The sequence below is a fragment of the Artibeus jamaicensis genome, unplaced genomic scaffold (genome assembly GCF_021234435.1).
Source record: "Artibeus jamaicensis isolate MK-2021 breed Jamaican fruit bat unplaced genomic scaffold, CSHL_Jam_final contig_444, whole genome shotgun sequence".
Lineage (NCBI taxonomy): Eukaryota > Metazoa > Chordata > Mammalia > Chiroptera > Phyllostomidae > Artibeus > Artibeus jamaicensis.
Genome location: NW_026521831.1, coordinates 6,677,193 through 6,692,357, shown reverse-complemented (window position 1 = coordinate 6,692,357; position 15,165 = coordinate 6,677,193). Strand labels below are relative to the sequence as shown.

General features: G+C 57.4%; 1 protein-coding gene across 4 annotated transcripts in view; it reads right to left on the bottom strand.

The window, feature by feature from the left end:
* Positions 1–15,165, bottom strand: part of SYNE3 (spectrin repeat containing nuclear envelope family member 3) — a 71,297-nt gene that overhangs the window by 16,850 nt on the left and 39,282 nt on the right. For all 4 annotated transcript variants that reach the window (XM_053666018.1, XM_053666015.1, XM_037130197.2 and 1 more), the window contains 7 exons: positions 11,900–12,061; positions 9,967–10,314; positions 7,500–7,636; positions 6,863–7,037; positions 2,343–2,525; positions 1,257–1,400; positions 310–444 (listed from right to left, as the gene is read on the bottom strand). In XM_053666018.1, coding sequence (XP_053521993.1) covers positions 310–444; positions 1,257–1,400; positions 2,343–2,525; positions 6,863–7,037; positions 7,500–7,636; positions 9,967–10,314; positions 11,900–12,061 — 1,284 coding nt within the window. The remainder of the gene's footprint in view (positions 1–309; positions 445–1,256; positions 1,401–2,342; positions 2,526–6,862; positions 7,038–7,499; positions 7,637–9,966; positions 10,315–11,899; positions 12,062–15,165) is intronic.

Sequence of the window (15,165 nt, the reverse complement as noted above, 5' to 3'; positions counted from 1 at the left end):
CACTCTGTGCTGTTCTTCCTGTGGCTGCCCGCCCGGGAGACTGTATATTTACTTGCTGGCTGCCCACTCGTCCACCTACCCACCAGAGCGGAAACCTGGGAGGGCTATCCCATCACGCGGCCCCATCCTTGGGGCCCGGAATGCTGTCTGGCATACAGGAGGCACTTGATAACTGCCCACCAAGTACGTGAGGAAGGGAAGTGGGGAGAGAGAAAGAGAAAGGAGAGCTGGCAGGAATGAAGGAAGAAAAGAGGAAGGATCCATCTAAGAGGGTCAGACCCCAGGGCCCAGGTGGGTCACAGCTCTCACCTCCAGAGACCTCTGCAGGGCTTGGCAGTCGGCGGAAAGCTGGTCCACTTTGTGCTGGTGGCTGGGGTTCCCCTGGATGAAAGGCCTGGCGGCCTCCACCTGCACCCCCAGGTCCAGCCCCTCTTCCTGCAGCCCCTACAGCAGAGGAAGCAATGAGTAGGGCTGCCCTTCCTGCCTCTCGTCATGGGTGCTGACTGGGGCCGGGGACGCTGAGTGGGGGACATGGGAGGCGGTTCTGGGACAGCGGGTCCCCGACCAGTGGCTGCACCATGACACCACCTGATAGGACCACTCTTGGGAATGGGGAGAGTTCTCAGACGAGATGAAAATACGCTGAGACGCCATGAGGTCAAACTGGGGGACACGCAGCCGGACTCTCACTGTCTCACGCTGTCTCACGCTAGGAGGAGCCCCATCCCGGCTGTGGTCCGAAAGCCCGGATGTGCCGTCTGTGGTGTCTTCCAAAGCACACGTGTGGGGTGAGTGCAGGGAGGAGCTGAGCTTGGGCTGTGAGAGGCAGCTGCTAAAAGCCGGCCAGCTCCTCGTCCAGCAGACACCCATTGGTGTGCTGCGGTGTCCCGCCCACGAGTGCACTAGAACTTAGAACACTGATTCTTAAGGCCCCAGTGGGCTTATCTAACTGAAGGCCTCTGGACTCCTTAGGACACTATTAGCAACTTTAAAAACAAGAGTGATGTTAGACTGAACCACGGACAGCTTATCAGTTTTCTAAGCTTGAGAGTCAGCATCTTGGAGGTGCCGAGGGCCCCGCTGAGCCAGGAACCTTCGGGTCAGTCAGCAGAGATGAAAAATCAGATCTCAGCGCAGGTCCAGGTGTCTGGCTGGGGCTGGCGGCCACTCTGCCAGTTACTGCTAAGGAGGGGCGCTGCTTCCAGGTGCAGCTGGGCTCCTGAGCAGAGGGGACTCGGGCCCCACAGGCCCCTTACCTGCAACCTTGAAAGCTGGGCCTGTTTTGCAGGAAGGTTCCTCTGAAGCCCGTTCTCAGCTTGGACCCTGACTTGCAGGCCCGAGAGCTTCTCCTGCAGGGGCTCAAAAGCTGCTCTGAAGTCCGTGTGCTGTGCCAATAAACTCTGGAGAGACACAGAACGGGCAGCAGCCCAACTGAGAGCCTCCTCACAACCCAGCTGTTTTCTCCAGCATTCTCCCCGCTCGCTCATGCTCACTCAGGTACCACCGCCTCCAGGAAGCCTTCCCAGAGCTCTTGAGGGGGTTGAACACCCCTCCTCAGAGTCACCAAAGTGTCTTCACATTCAGCTAGAACAGGGGTTGGCAGACTACATCTGTACCACACACCCCTTCTGTTAAAAACGTTTTATTGCAACACCCCCACGCCCACTAACGTGCAGCCGCTCTCATGCTGCTGTGGCGGAGGGGAGAGGCTGCAGCGGAGCGCATCTGCCTGCAAACCCTGGAATGCTTGCTGCTGGGATCAGCAAGGTCAAGGCTGTGAGCTCTCAGCAGGTGCCTGTCCCCTCAACAGTGCCCCACAGACCACAACTATCATCACCATCATCTTCACCATTGCCATCACCGTCATCATCATCATCGGACACACAGCAAACATTTGTAACATGAAGAATGAACTGTCCACAACATGCCACATTTTATCTTCCATTTCGCGTGGTCACATTTAGAAATATGTTGCTGATAATCATAGTTTCCAGTTAACTGCTGGCTCAAAGCTTAAATTTTTTTTCTCTGCGTTTTCTTATTTGACACTCCCTAGCTGTCTGTGAAAGACAGTTCAGTGACTAGAGAGTAGAGAGGGGACTCGCGGGCAGGGTCAGGGGCAGATGGATGGCCAGGAGCCCAGTTAGAAGGATTAGGCAATAACCCTGCCCAGTTTAGAGACGAGCAACCGGAGACTGTGGGGCCAAAGGGACGTGCCCAGGGCCACACGGAGGCACGTGGTGGAGCTGAGATCAGAAGGGAGGCTGCCCAGCCCGGAAAGGGTAACCCGTCCTCTGGCCCGGCCCCAGCACCAGTGCCGGGCAGGCAGCGGCGGGGCTCACCTGCAGTTTGCTCTTCCTCTGCAGAAGGCTGTTGTGCAGCAGGTCTCTGTCCCTCACAGAACTGGCCACCTGCTCCAGGAGGGCCGCTGACCTGTCCTGGCCACAGACGCTGCCCAGCAGGTCCTTCTTCAGCTGCAGCACGGTCAGCTGCTGCTTCAGGCGGGAGCTCTCCATCAGGGCTGCCTGTGCAGGGAGGCAGGTCACCATTAGCACAGAGCAGGACAGAGCTGAGAGCCCAGGCCAGGAGCACACACCTGTTCTTTCGTGACCGCCCAGTGGCTGCACCTTTGTGCTGGGCCCCAAGGCAGCAGCAAACCTGAGGAAAAGGCTGACAGGAACGCACTGCGGAGGCCCTGAATTTCAGGGTCACCTTGATTCCTCTCTTGCCCCCGATATCCATCTTATTGTCAAAGCCTGAGCAGGAATTCTACCGCCTACATGTCTTGGAAATCATCTCCTGTCCATCCCCACGGCCGCTGACTGTGGGCACCCTCAGCCCCACTCGCCTGGGCCACGGCAGCTCACAGCCCCCTGCTGGCCTCCGCCACCCCCCACCGACTGTGCCCACTGCAGCCGAACCCAACCAAACCAGACCAGTCTGGCCCTCTACTCAGCAATCTGCTTCACCAGTAGCAATGGGCTACCTCCCACGTGGTGCTTGGGACATTCTGAGGGGGCTAAGGGCCTGTGGGAGCATGATCGGGGGTAATTCAGGAAGGCTCCCCAGAAGAGGTGGCACCCGAATGGAGTCATGAGACATAGGAGCTTGCCGGGTGGAAAGGGGACTCAGGGGCCTCCTTGTAACGGGCAGTTGCTTCCATGCAGCCTGAACTCTGCACAACCCAGGCCCTGCCTCCTCCAGGAAGCCGGCCCTGACCACACACCCAACCTACACTCACTTTCGCCCCAAAGCCTCAGGCCCCTGCTGACTAACCAGTAGTTTGGGTAAGGCCCAGGGCCCTGGAGGCCAGGGGCTTCGTTGTCAGCTGGCCAGAGTCCGTCCATCTTTACCCGACGAACACACTGAGATGCTGAGCTAGGCACGGGGCTGGGACCCGAGGAACAAAGACCCCAACCCAGGTAGGCAACTGCAGTCGAGGCAGAAAGGGAGTGTTTTCCTAGGCAAAGTTCAGCCGAGCGCTGTGGGCATTCAAGGCGGAAGTGGGTTTCCTGGTCGGGGAAATCCAAGAAGGCTCCTCAGAGGAAGCAGTACTGACAAGGGCTGAGGGGGTCCCTGGAGGAAGGGCAGCAAAAACATGGCTGGCATGACTGGACTGGTGTGTCCTGTGAATGAGGGTGTGTGCTTTGTGATTGGCCACACAGAGGCCAAGCCTCTTTAGGTGGGGGGGTCACCTGCACCCCCTTATCATTAAACCCAGACAGGATATCGTGGGGTTAAGAATTCAGGCTGGGCAGTTGTCACTGTGATGAGTTGGACTGTGTGCTAGCTGAGAGGCCATGGGCAGTTCTGAGTCTCAGTTTCCTCACTGGTAACACAGGGGTGGCCACAGCCCCGCTCATGGGGTGTCGTGAAGCTTAAATGAGCTGATGCCCTTTAACCTGTAACAGAGCAAGCCCCGCGGTGGGCGCACCACGAACAGCAGCTCTTCCCAGCTGGTGCTGTTCACCTGCTGTCCCAGGTCCAACTGTGTCCTCCCCCGAGAAGGAATGGCCAGGTCTTAACCCTCCCCCACTAGCTCAGCATGTGACCTTCTTTGGAGACAGGGTCCCTACAGAGGTAGCCAAGGTCAAGTGAGGTCACTGGGGGGTCCCCGATCCAGGCTGATGGGTGCCCGAGTGGAAAGGGGAAGTTTGGATCCAGACACACGTGCACAGCAGGAAGAGGAAGTGACAGCACATGGGAGAAGACGTTCATGTGTGGACAGAGACAGAGATGGGGCTACACGCCTGAGGACACCAGCGGCCGCCGCAAACACCAGTGACCTGGAGGAGGTGAGGTAGCACACGCCCCTAGAGCCCTTGGAGACAGTGAGGCCCTCTGCCTCGACCTTGGACTTCCACCCTGGAACTGCGAGAGGATACATTTCTGGTGCTTTAACCACCCAGCTTTTGTATGTTGTCACAGTTGCCCTAGGAAACTGATACACGGGCCATGACCAACTTTGGGGGCTCGGAGTTTCAGTTCTGGGGGGATTCTGCAGGTCCAAAGGCCGCTCTGAGGCTAGATGTAGGAGCTGAGTCAAGAAAAGACGTGACATCCAGGCCGCCTGGCTAGGCTGGGGACAGTGCTACAAGACTGGCCCTCTGCCAGCAAACCGAAGTCCTGGCCTGACTTGTTCCAGCCCACCGCTCCGAGAAACCCCTGCTCTGGGGGTCCTGGCCAGCCTCCAGGACAGTGCTCTCGCTCCCACCTCAAGGAGGTCCCGGTGTGCCTTCTGCCCCGGCGGGAAGGACAGGACAGAAATGCACTTGTCGTGGAGTCAGACAGGCCTGGGTCAGAGGTGCAGTGACTGGGTGACCTTGAGCAGGGGGCTTCCCCTGCGTGAGACCTGGTCTTCTCGACGGTCAAACACTCCTAACAAAACTGTTCTCTTAACTCGCAAAGCTGCTTCCAGGAGGCAGCGTGCTAACAGGGACAAGAACGTTGGATGGAAGTCTACGGCCCACCATTCTGGCCCTGGCTCTGCCGCTCTTGAGTGGCCTGACCTTGAACAAGTACCCTAACTTCTTCCTGGCCTGGGTCCTTCAGCAAAAATGAGGAGAAAGATGGTAGAAATGGGGACAAAAATCTGTGTTCATAGATATTCAACATATATTAATTATGACAACAAAAATCAGAAGCAACCTAAATATCTGTGACACACTCAATAAATTATGGCAGGCCCACAAGTGGAATCGTAGGCAGCCATTGAAGATGATGACTTTTTGGAACAACTTTAAATGATGCTGAGAGAAAGCTTGCATGTGTAGGCGATGTGTGTAGAGTCAACACATCAGTGGGTAAAACTATATAATATGACCTCAAATACACAGAAACTGTAATTAATTAAGTAAAGCTTTAGTCTATTGATGACCAGACCTCATGGAAATGGCTAGATAGATTTTCACCAGATGCAAAGGGTGTATTTGGGATTGCCTAGCCTAAAATCGAGGTTTGTGGCACATACGAAATTCTCTTTGGGGATCCCTGAGGAGTACCTCAAAAAAAAAGGACCATCACCCTTCGGAGCACGAGGGGCAGGGGGCCCTCGGGACCCCCAGAAGGAAAGGCCATGGTCTGCAGCATGGGCAACAGGGAGAGCGAAAACGCTTGCTCCAACCTGAGTGCCCGGTGGAAAACCACGAGGGAGACCCTGGTCTGCAGCCGAGGAGGGCGCTCCAGGCCGAGGCACCGGCCTCCACCAGGTCGGACAGAAACAGCAATGGAGACAGTGCTCGGCGGGTCACCAGTGCCCAGCGGCTCGTGGGAATACCCGTGAGGGCTCTGCTTCCATCACAAGTCTTTACATTCTCCAAGGAGTCGTGACTCATGTCAGCAGAGCGGAAATGCACACAAAGTGGGGCTGACACTGCCGGTGCTCTCGTGTCTGCTTCCACTCTGCGTGTCCAGGAACCTGGCCCTGCAAGCACGCTGTGGACCTCAGAGTTCCATGGCAGCCCAAGGCAGTGTTTATAGGCGAATCGGAGCTACCATGGTGACGGGTGTTTGTGGCTGACATGGTCCACCGCTCTCCCAACCGCCCTTCCTCCTGCTTCCTCACGGAACCACTAGGATTTTGTTTGGGTGGCAAGTTTCAGGTTTCCAGGTTCTAGGATTATGACTATAATGGACGCCCATCATGGTAATCCCATCATCCTCAGCCAGTGATTGGGCCAGAGGTAGTCATGTGACTTCAGTTGGCCAATGAGGTGTAAGGGGAGTCTGCTGGCAATTCTGGGAAGGAGGATTTGCCTCCTGCGGGAAGTGGCGGAAGGAGAGTCCTTTAGCTCCCACAGTGTTCCTTCCTGTGCAGATGTGCTGTTCATGTACAGATGCGTACTGGCAGTGGCGGGCACCATCAAGAGGTGTGAGAGGAGGCATGGCTTAGAGCTAGAGAAGTTTGGGTCCTGAATGATGCCACTGAGCTATCAAGCCCGCCCTGGGACCACCTGAAGATCACTGAGTTTTAAGCTACCATTGGTCAGGTCTCCTGTCACTTGTCGCATGCATCCTACCACGTAAAGGTCATGGCCTGATGTGCTCTCTCATTGCTTAAGTTCCCACCAGAGGGCTGCCTGCAGAGGCATCTGGGAGAGGACATGGCAGGCTCAGTGTAGAGTTTTGGGGTCACATTGGGCGCCGGGCTTTGCCTTCTGAGGTTGATCTCTGTCTCCGATAATGAGTGTCAGTGTTTCCTGGGCACGCAGGACTCCTGTGCCGGGCGCCTTTGCCGTGAGCTTTACCAGATAAGCAGAGGACCCAGGAGCATGCCTTTCCCTAGGAGAACGCCCAAGGTGCCACGCTCCATGGTGGCCTCCCCCGGCCTCCCAGGTCAGCCCTCCGGCAGGGCCGCGCTTACCTCAATCTGGGGCAGGAAGGTGTGAATGGAGGGCAGGTCTGGCAGGCTGGCGGTGACGTCCAGGAGCCTCTGCGCCAGGTCCCTCCACAGCTGCAGGCCCTGCAGAGGCCGCTGGACACGCTGCCACAGCTCCACCCCCGTGGCGTTGCGCAGCCTGGTGCTCTTCGCCTTCATGCTGCACGGCCGTGCCAGTGAACCAGAGAGAGCGGGGTCAGTCCAGGAGTGCGGCCACACCCGGACCCCCAGGAACTGGCATGTGCTGCTCCCAGGGTGGCCCTTTTGCTATTGCACAGGCTGTGAGCCATGTGCCCTCTGGACAGAAGTGCACCAGAGAGAAGCCAGTCCCCAAACAGACTTGCAGCCCAGCTTCACCACCAGGGAAGGTCAAGCTCTAAAGAGCAACTACGGAGCCCGGAGACAGGTACCAGTCGCCCCTGGGCACCTTGCAGGAACAAGCCAAATACTCATTGAGTGAGACCAAACTGAGTAAGACCTGTGACAGCCAGCCATTGAGAGGTGCAAGAATTACTGAGGTTACCAGGTTGCGAGAGAAAGCAAGCCCACTGCCCAGAGACAGCATCTGATGGGGAAAGGAGGTTCTGAGTCCTGCCCGTCAGCCCCCCACCCCTCCCTGTACCTCTGAAACTCCTGGAGGGCAGCCACGACACTGTCCGGGATCAGCTGCAGGTCATGGGGGAAGACCATGAGCTCCTTCAGCTGGGCCTGCAGCCGGTCCACCCGGGGCTCCTCTGCGGCCAGCGCCGCCCGCGTTGCCTGCAACACAAATGAGCCCCGAGGGTGGTGGTGAGGTCCCGGGACAGGACCGGGCGTGTGTCCAGGGCAATGAGCATGGCGGGCAGGAGCGGGTCAGCCAGGGAGAAAACAGGCAGGAACTTGGCCCTGCCCTTCACCTCCCCATCCATGACTCTCTCCTGCCAGGTGGGTTTTTCTCTTCACCCGCCCCGCAGCGTTGTCACGAACACCAGCTCCTAATAGTAGGATCAGCAACACCATGCTGAGTGTGCTGGGTGTCTCATTCATTTAAGCCTCCCAAGGGTTGTCAAGGGTGGGTGGGTGTGTCCCCATTTCATAGGCAAGGAAGTGCGGTCCAAGTGTTTTCCGACATCACAGGGCCAGTAAAAGGTGGGCACTAGAGCCAGGCCCCCTGGCTCCTTAGCTGCCCCCTCAGTACCAAAAGGCACAACGGCCTAAAGGGTTGTTGGCAGGCCTCGAGGACATTTCCACAGAGCACTGCAAGAACGGTGCCCTAGGACCTCGTTCTGCCCCCTCCGTCCTGGCCAAGTTGTGGAACTCTCAGGGGCTTGTCTCCCTGTCTCTAAAAGGGGGGCAGTGGCCATGCCCCGCACAGGGTCCTGCAGCCCTCCATGTGGCTCCGTGTGGCTCTGTGTGGCACCGTGTGGCTCCGAGGGTGAGCCTGCCCCGAGCGGATGCTCTCATTTGCAGGCTGCCCCTTCAGCCGAGGCCCTGACACACTTGCTTCCCTCGAGCTTCTCGAAAGGGCAAGCAGTCCACACTCCTTTCTGGTGCCAGGTGGACTCAGTGCACTTGGCCATCCCTGCTCCGCTGGGCCAGGGTGGTCCCGGCCCAGCACAGGTCACGCGGCCGTGCAGCCACACGCCTGGCCTGGTTCCCAGGCACCCAGATGGCTGGGCTGGGCTGAGCAGGTCAGGTGTGGCTGCTCCCGGCCACAGGGCACGTCACAGGAAGCGCATACAGTAACTACCCGAGTGCTGCTTAAGAATGAAAGTCTAGTAATCAATTCTGAAATTCCCTTTTGCTGACATCCAGTGAGTCAGGACTCGATCAGAGTTGACATGACACCAGAATCGGGTGTGGCAGGGAGCCCCTGGCGGGCTGTGGTCAGCCCCCCACTTTGGGGACAGCTTCCCAAAACACACGTGGCTGAGTGACTCGGGGTAGTGGCAGGGCACCCAGGCCACCCTGCCCCTCTCCCGAGCTTGTACCCTTTGACCTCCCCTCTCTGGACCTCAGGGTAAAAGCAGTGCTTTGAGTGTTGACTGTTGGCAGGTGCTAGTCTAAGCGCTTTTTTCCCACGTATTCATAAAGAATTGGTGGTGGGGGGGTCCCTACCATTAAGTCCCCTTTTGACATTTAATTGAGGATAAGAGCCATCTCCCAAAGTCGTCCTGTTGGCGGAGTGAGGACCCAGGGCCTAGGTCAGCAGTCCCACCCCAAAGCCCCCACCCCTAACTGCCGCCCAGGTCTCCACCTCGGGCCCTTAACCTCTGCCCACACCTCCACCTCCTGCCGAGGCAGACAGTGCCGAAGGGAGACACGTCCCTGGACACAGCCAATCACAGTGGGATCTGGCCCCCCAGATGGGCCTGAGCAGGCCCCAAGGAGCACGTGTGCCTTGCTCCGACACACGCAGAAACAGATGTGCTCATGGGCAGACATCAGAAGGGAGGGGAAGAGAGAAGCGCAAGGCACAGCGGAGGTGGGTCTGGGTGGTTTTTCTTTCAGACACTTTCCCTGACGGAACTGACACTGAGGGGACTCGCTGAGTTAATAAATAGTCATGGGAGTGGGGAGGGTGTTTATTTTTTTAATCCCTCCATCCACAAGTCGAATCTCCTGTGAGTGGGCATATGGGATGGGGGGGGAGGGTGTCCTGATTGGACACTGCATGTCATTGGAACCCGCCCCACTCCCCAGAATGGGCGAGTCTGTTGGCCTCCACAGACTCCCCACTGTGTTTATCCATCGTCACCTCTACACTAAGAACTTTGCCCTTGGCTTGAACACCCTCTGCTTCTTGCTCAGGGAGTCATCCGCCCCCTCCCCACTGCTGGGCATGGAAGTGGCAACCTGGAGACAATCTGCTTCTGGTCTTATTGACCCAGTGATTCATCACGCGATCCTAGGAATATTGGGAGTGGGGAAATCTCTCCAGGCCTCAGTTTCCTCATCTGGAAAGTGGGTGCAAACACCCAACTTTGGGAAAACCAGAGTGCGTATGCTGAAGGCTCACTGCAATTCCCACCACGCAGAAGCTCCCAGGGGTGACAGCCCAAGGCACACATGCTGCCTGCTCGGCCCTGGCTGGGCCCAGCGCCACTTACCGAGTAGCGCCTCCACCGGGCCACCAGCTCGTCCTCAGTCCCCGCCTTGGCCGAGGGCTCCAGGCCATCCTCAGCCAGCCTCTGGAGGCCCTTCCTGAACTCCCCCAGTTCGGCCTCCAGCAGCTTCCTCCGCTGCTCAAAGGCCCCCTCGGAGCTGAGCAGGCCGTGCAGCTGCTCCTCCTCCTCCTCCTGGAGGGCTCGGAGCTTCTCCAGGACTTCCCGCATCTTCTCCAGTTCCTTGGTGAGCTTCTCTGCACCCAGGGGAGAGGTATTTTGGATGACCCCCACAGCCTGCTCCTCCAGCCTCTTCAAAGACTCCTCACCCCTGGGAAGCTCTTTGGCGATGCCCTAAAGGGGAGAGTGGGTGGAAAAAACCCGGAGGGGAAGGTCAGGCCGAACATGGACTCTCAGACTCCTGGCTTAGGGCCAGCGGCCCCTTTCCAAGGGGTGGACTGTCCGCCTTCATAGCCCTGACTCACAGCAGGAGGATGTAATTCCCTGCCCACATCTCTTACCAGTCATGTCCTTATGTCAAGGAGAAAGTCTCTGTCGGGTGCTTCTCTAAATGTCGTTGACACTCCCTGACACTTGTTAATCTGCCCTTTTAGCAAAGACCGAGGCAGCCACAGGCCCAGAGTCTCCAGCTGCGGCAGTGCAGAGCCATGTGGAACTGAGTGACCCCACTGGATTTCATGACATTAATTTGTATGGCTACCCACTAATTACAAATGAGTACTGATTATCCATTCATGACAATGATATCAGGCTTCTGATTTAAATAAATGGTCATCAGCTTTGATTTTGTTTAAAACTGTTACGTAAACACCTTTAAATCTATTTTATCTGAAAATGCCTTGAAAATATTTTTTAACTCTTTTATTGAAGTGTAGTTTACCTGGGATAGAGCACACAGACCTTAGGTGTGACCGTTCAAAGAGTTTTGAGAAATACGCACACTCATGTAGCCCCACTGTTATTGAAACATATGGCATTTCTAACACTCTGGAAGATTCTAGAATTTACTTGAAGTCATAGAATGTGCTACTTTTTGAAACTGGCTTCTTTCACCCAGCATAATATTGTCTTAGCCTCCTCCATGCTGCGGTGGACATCGGTATTTCACTCCTTCCTACTGTGAACAATGTCCCCGCATCTACACACAGTAACACATTTGTCCCGACAGGCAACGTTCCACTGGATTGTTTACCCGGCGCTCTGCCGACAAGAACCTGGATCGTTTTCTGTGTGGGGCCATGATGAGCAAGGTTGCTGTGGATGTTCTTATAGAAGTCATTGTTCATGGCTGTTTCTTGTAAAGCGTGTCCATTTAAATACAAATATTAAAGAAAGGGTACAGGTGCTGTATGATGTTGCAAAAATTATAGAGTGGTTCTTGGATTATTGAAGATAATCTGCCCAGTTACTTTATAGAGGAAGTCAGAAGTGGATTCAAGGTCGAGGCACATTGGGAAGGTGAGAGGGGACCCAGCCCCCGCCCCCCGCAGGCCTGCCGCCACGACCAGGCTTTCTTACCCTCAGCCCTACTGACATTTGGGGCTGGGTCATTCCTTGTGGTGAGAGCCGTGCTGAGCGGCCACCATAGGATTCTTAGCAGCATCTCTGGTCCCTGCCCACTAGATGCCAGTATAGCTCCCCCACCCCCAACTGTGATGACCAGAAATGTCCCCAGACACTGCCAGATGTCCCTGTTTGAGACCCACCAGTCTAGACCACGCTTTCTGGTGCCCTGCTGGCCCAGAGGTCTCCGAGGACAGCCGAGGCCCCAAACATTCTTCACTAGATCCCACACTTTTCCTCCCACGGGATCTGTATCTCCTCTGCCCCCAGCACCCGCTGTTAAATAAACTCTAACACGGAACCCGCCCCAGGCGCGGCTCCCGCGGCGGCCCCTGGGTGAGACGCGGCAGGTTACCTGCAGCTCCGAGAGACGGAGCCTGTGGGTCAGCTTGCAGTTGCGCCCCACGCAGCCCTGCACCTTCTCCACCACTGCCTGCAGCCACAGCTGGAACTCGTCCACGCTGGCCTGGTAACGCTCGTGCTCCTGGGTCACCTGCTCCAGCAGGCCCACTCTGTCCTGCGGGAGGGAGGGGAGTCAGCGGCGGTGGGGGGCGGCAGCCTGGCTGCCCTGGCCTTCGAGGCCTGAGTATGTGCATGTGTGTGTGCAGATGCATGTGCATGCATGTGTGCCCGTGCATGTGTGCCCGTGCATGTGTGCAGGGTGCTGGGGCACAGCCGACCCGCAGCCCAGCCCCTTTGCTGGAAATAGAGACCCCAGACACGCTTCACTAGCCCATTAGCAATAAAAGCCAAGAGACTCTCAGCTTCAGAGACCAAAGCACGTCAGCGCTGGGCCCGTCACCTGTACGGCTGGGTTTCTGTCATGCCATGTCCTGGGCATGGCACTCGAGACAGGGGCCTGGTCACCGCAACTCCTGCCACCTAATGCTATCGTCAGAGTGCTCACCACAGGGCCATGGCTGCCCCAGAAACTCCGTGGGCACCACCACCTCCCTGGGCTCTCCCCTCAGCGGCCCCTCATGGGCAATGTTCTTGGTCCAGTCTAACAGACAGGGACACGGAGGTCACCGGCTGCCTGGGAAAGCACCAAGACTCAAACGCAGCAGTAAGGCTGGGTGGCGGGGGACGGCCCCTTTGCAGCGGTGTCTATGGGGCATGCAAATAAGTGGCAAGCTGCCTGTTTCCTTGCGCGGGAGGCTGAGCCACCCGCGTGGGCTGGAGTCGCCTCGATTTTCAGACAGCCCCACGGAAGTTCTGACCACACAGGACCAAGACAGGAGTCTGAAGGTGACTGGCTCTGAGAAAAGTGTTCCTGACACAAGACCTAATGTGTGCCTAGGGACTCCATTGTTCAAAACATACCACTGATCACAGCACCCTCTCTTTAAACCCCCGCAGGGCTCCTCACTGCCCCCAGGCTCGGGTCCAAGTACCACAGTCTGGAGGTCAAGGGCAAATGCCATGACCTGGGCATGGGGAACCAGCGGTCCAGACCCTGGGCTCGGGGCCCATGACTCGAACCATGGCCTGCCTCGGGCATGCAATTAGCCCTCTGTGCCGGAGCCTCTCCACCTGTAAGTAGCAGTGAACGACAGTGCCTGTCCCTCTGGGCTGTGCTGGGACTGAATGGGTCGGAGCTCACATAACCCAAGAACAGCAGCAGGCGGCCCACTGAGCCATCGTTTACGGTCACCTGCTGTCCTCTGTGCTCTGGCAGCTTACCCTCCAGCACCCTCCTTTTCCGACAAAGCGCCGCTGCCCCAGACTGAGTAAGAGGCCTTCCCTCTGGGGGAGGCTCCTGCTGGGGGAACCGAGGGCTTCCCACAGGCAGGCTGTACGGCGTTGGTTCGTCTCCCAGGTCTACTCAGGCCGGCTCTGCGGATGCCTCCTGAACAGCTGGAAGGACACTCATTGGGCGTCTGCCAGCGGGGAGGGGAGATTGGAGTGGGCGGGGGGATGTTTCAAGGAGAGTCAAGGAAAGGGAAAAAGGGGGTTTCCATTTAACAAGCACTGGCTGCAGGCCTAGAACTTGACAAGCGTGATCTTACTTAATCTTCGCCACAATCACAAAACCCTCCCACTATGCAAATGCCCAAATTGATGCTGTGGGGTCACAGAACCCTCGCAGGGCCTCAGACACAGGATTTAAACGGCTTGTGTTGGACTGCAAGTCGGGGCTCCAGACCGGAGGTTGGCCACCTGCAGCCGGTCCAGCTTCCCCAACCTGCGGTTTCTGTCACAGCTGCTCCACCTCCGAGGCGCTGCTCCTGCCCCGGGGGGCAGACAGGCGCAGGCAAACAGCCCAGGGCTGGGCGCTTTCTAACGCAACCGAAATGGGGACACTCCAACTGGAATTCCACATCTTCGCATGTCATGGAATACTCTGGTTGGTAATTCCCGTGCAGTCATCCAAAGACATAAACACCACGTTCAGCTCACAGGCCATGCAAAATCGAGAGGCGGGCTGGGTGTGGTCCGTGGGCTCCAGTGTGGGACCTCAGCTGGCAGCCACAGAGCCCGGGGGACTCGCTCCGAGCACGTACGAAACAAAGTCCGCAGTCCCCGGCTGGGAACTGTGGGCAGACGCACAGGTTCCGACACTGCCCTGCTCCCTGTGTGCGCCTGCCCCTCCCTTTGACACGCTCCTTGCCAAATCTGGAAATACTAAGTAATTCATTTAAACCTTCACTACAACCACGGCAAGTAGGAGAAAATAATCCCGCTTTCGAGATGGGGAAAGCGAGGCGCCCGGCCAAGCCCTTCCTTGAGGAGTTGGGAAGCCTCCCACTTGTGGGCGTGAGGCCTCCACAGACGCCCACGCAGACAAAAACACTGCTGTTTCAGGGACGGTCACCGGCTCCTGCGCCTTGCCCTTCCCACAGGATTGCCTGTGTCCACCAGAGCTTCTCCACCCACGGGTGAGGCTCATTCATGAACCAGAGGGTCGGGAACAACGAGCAGAGTAAACCCTGGCCCGGCTGCCTGATGGGTGTCAGTGTCGTGGTGAAGCAGCCCCGGTGATGAACGTGCCGGCCGGCGGCTGCATGAGCGTGTCAGTGTGTGAGCGTGTAAGCGATGAGGTGCTGGCACCCTGGGCCAAGGCAGAGTAAATAAAGGCTTTGGTGGGAGGGAGCAGGCCCAGGCAGGACCGAGGCCGAGCGGGGCAGCCATCCAGCCGAGCTCCGTGCCAGGCAGAGAGATCGCAGAGCACAGGTCAGCCACCACTGCGGCCACGGCAGCAGATGACAGGGGTGATGGATGGGAGAGGGCTCAGCCTTCTCCCGTTAGACCAAACAATGAAACCATCTGTGGCTGGGAGAGTTGTCGGGGATGTCAAAACCCAGCCTGCTGACACAAGCGCCGCGGACCTACCCTCTGTGCAGGCTGCACGGCCACCCCGATTCTCGGCCCGATGCCGACACTCGCGCCTCCTTGAGGGCGGGAAGCAGGGGGATGGAGGGCGCTACTATGCCCCTGGCTCTTCAGAAGATAGAATCGCTGGATTAAAAACGCTCCAACAAGACAAACAAGCAAGACCGTACTGGCTACCAGCCTGCTGCATCTCTTCTCCACTTCCAGGTGCTTGGAGTTGACAGGGAGCACACGCCCTGGCTGGGCCAGGCATTTTAATGAATAACCTTTTAAGAAAGTGGTCACAAA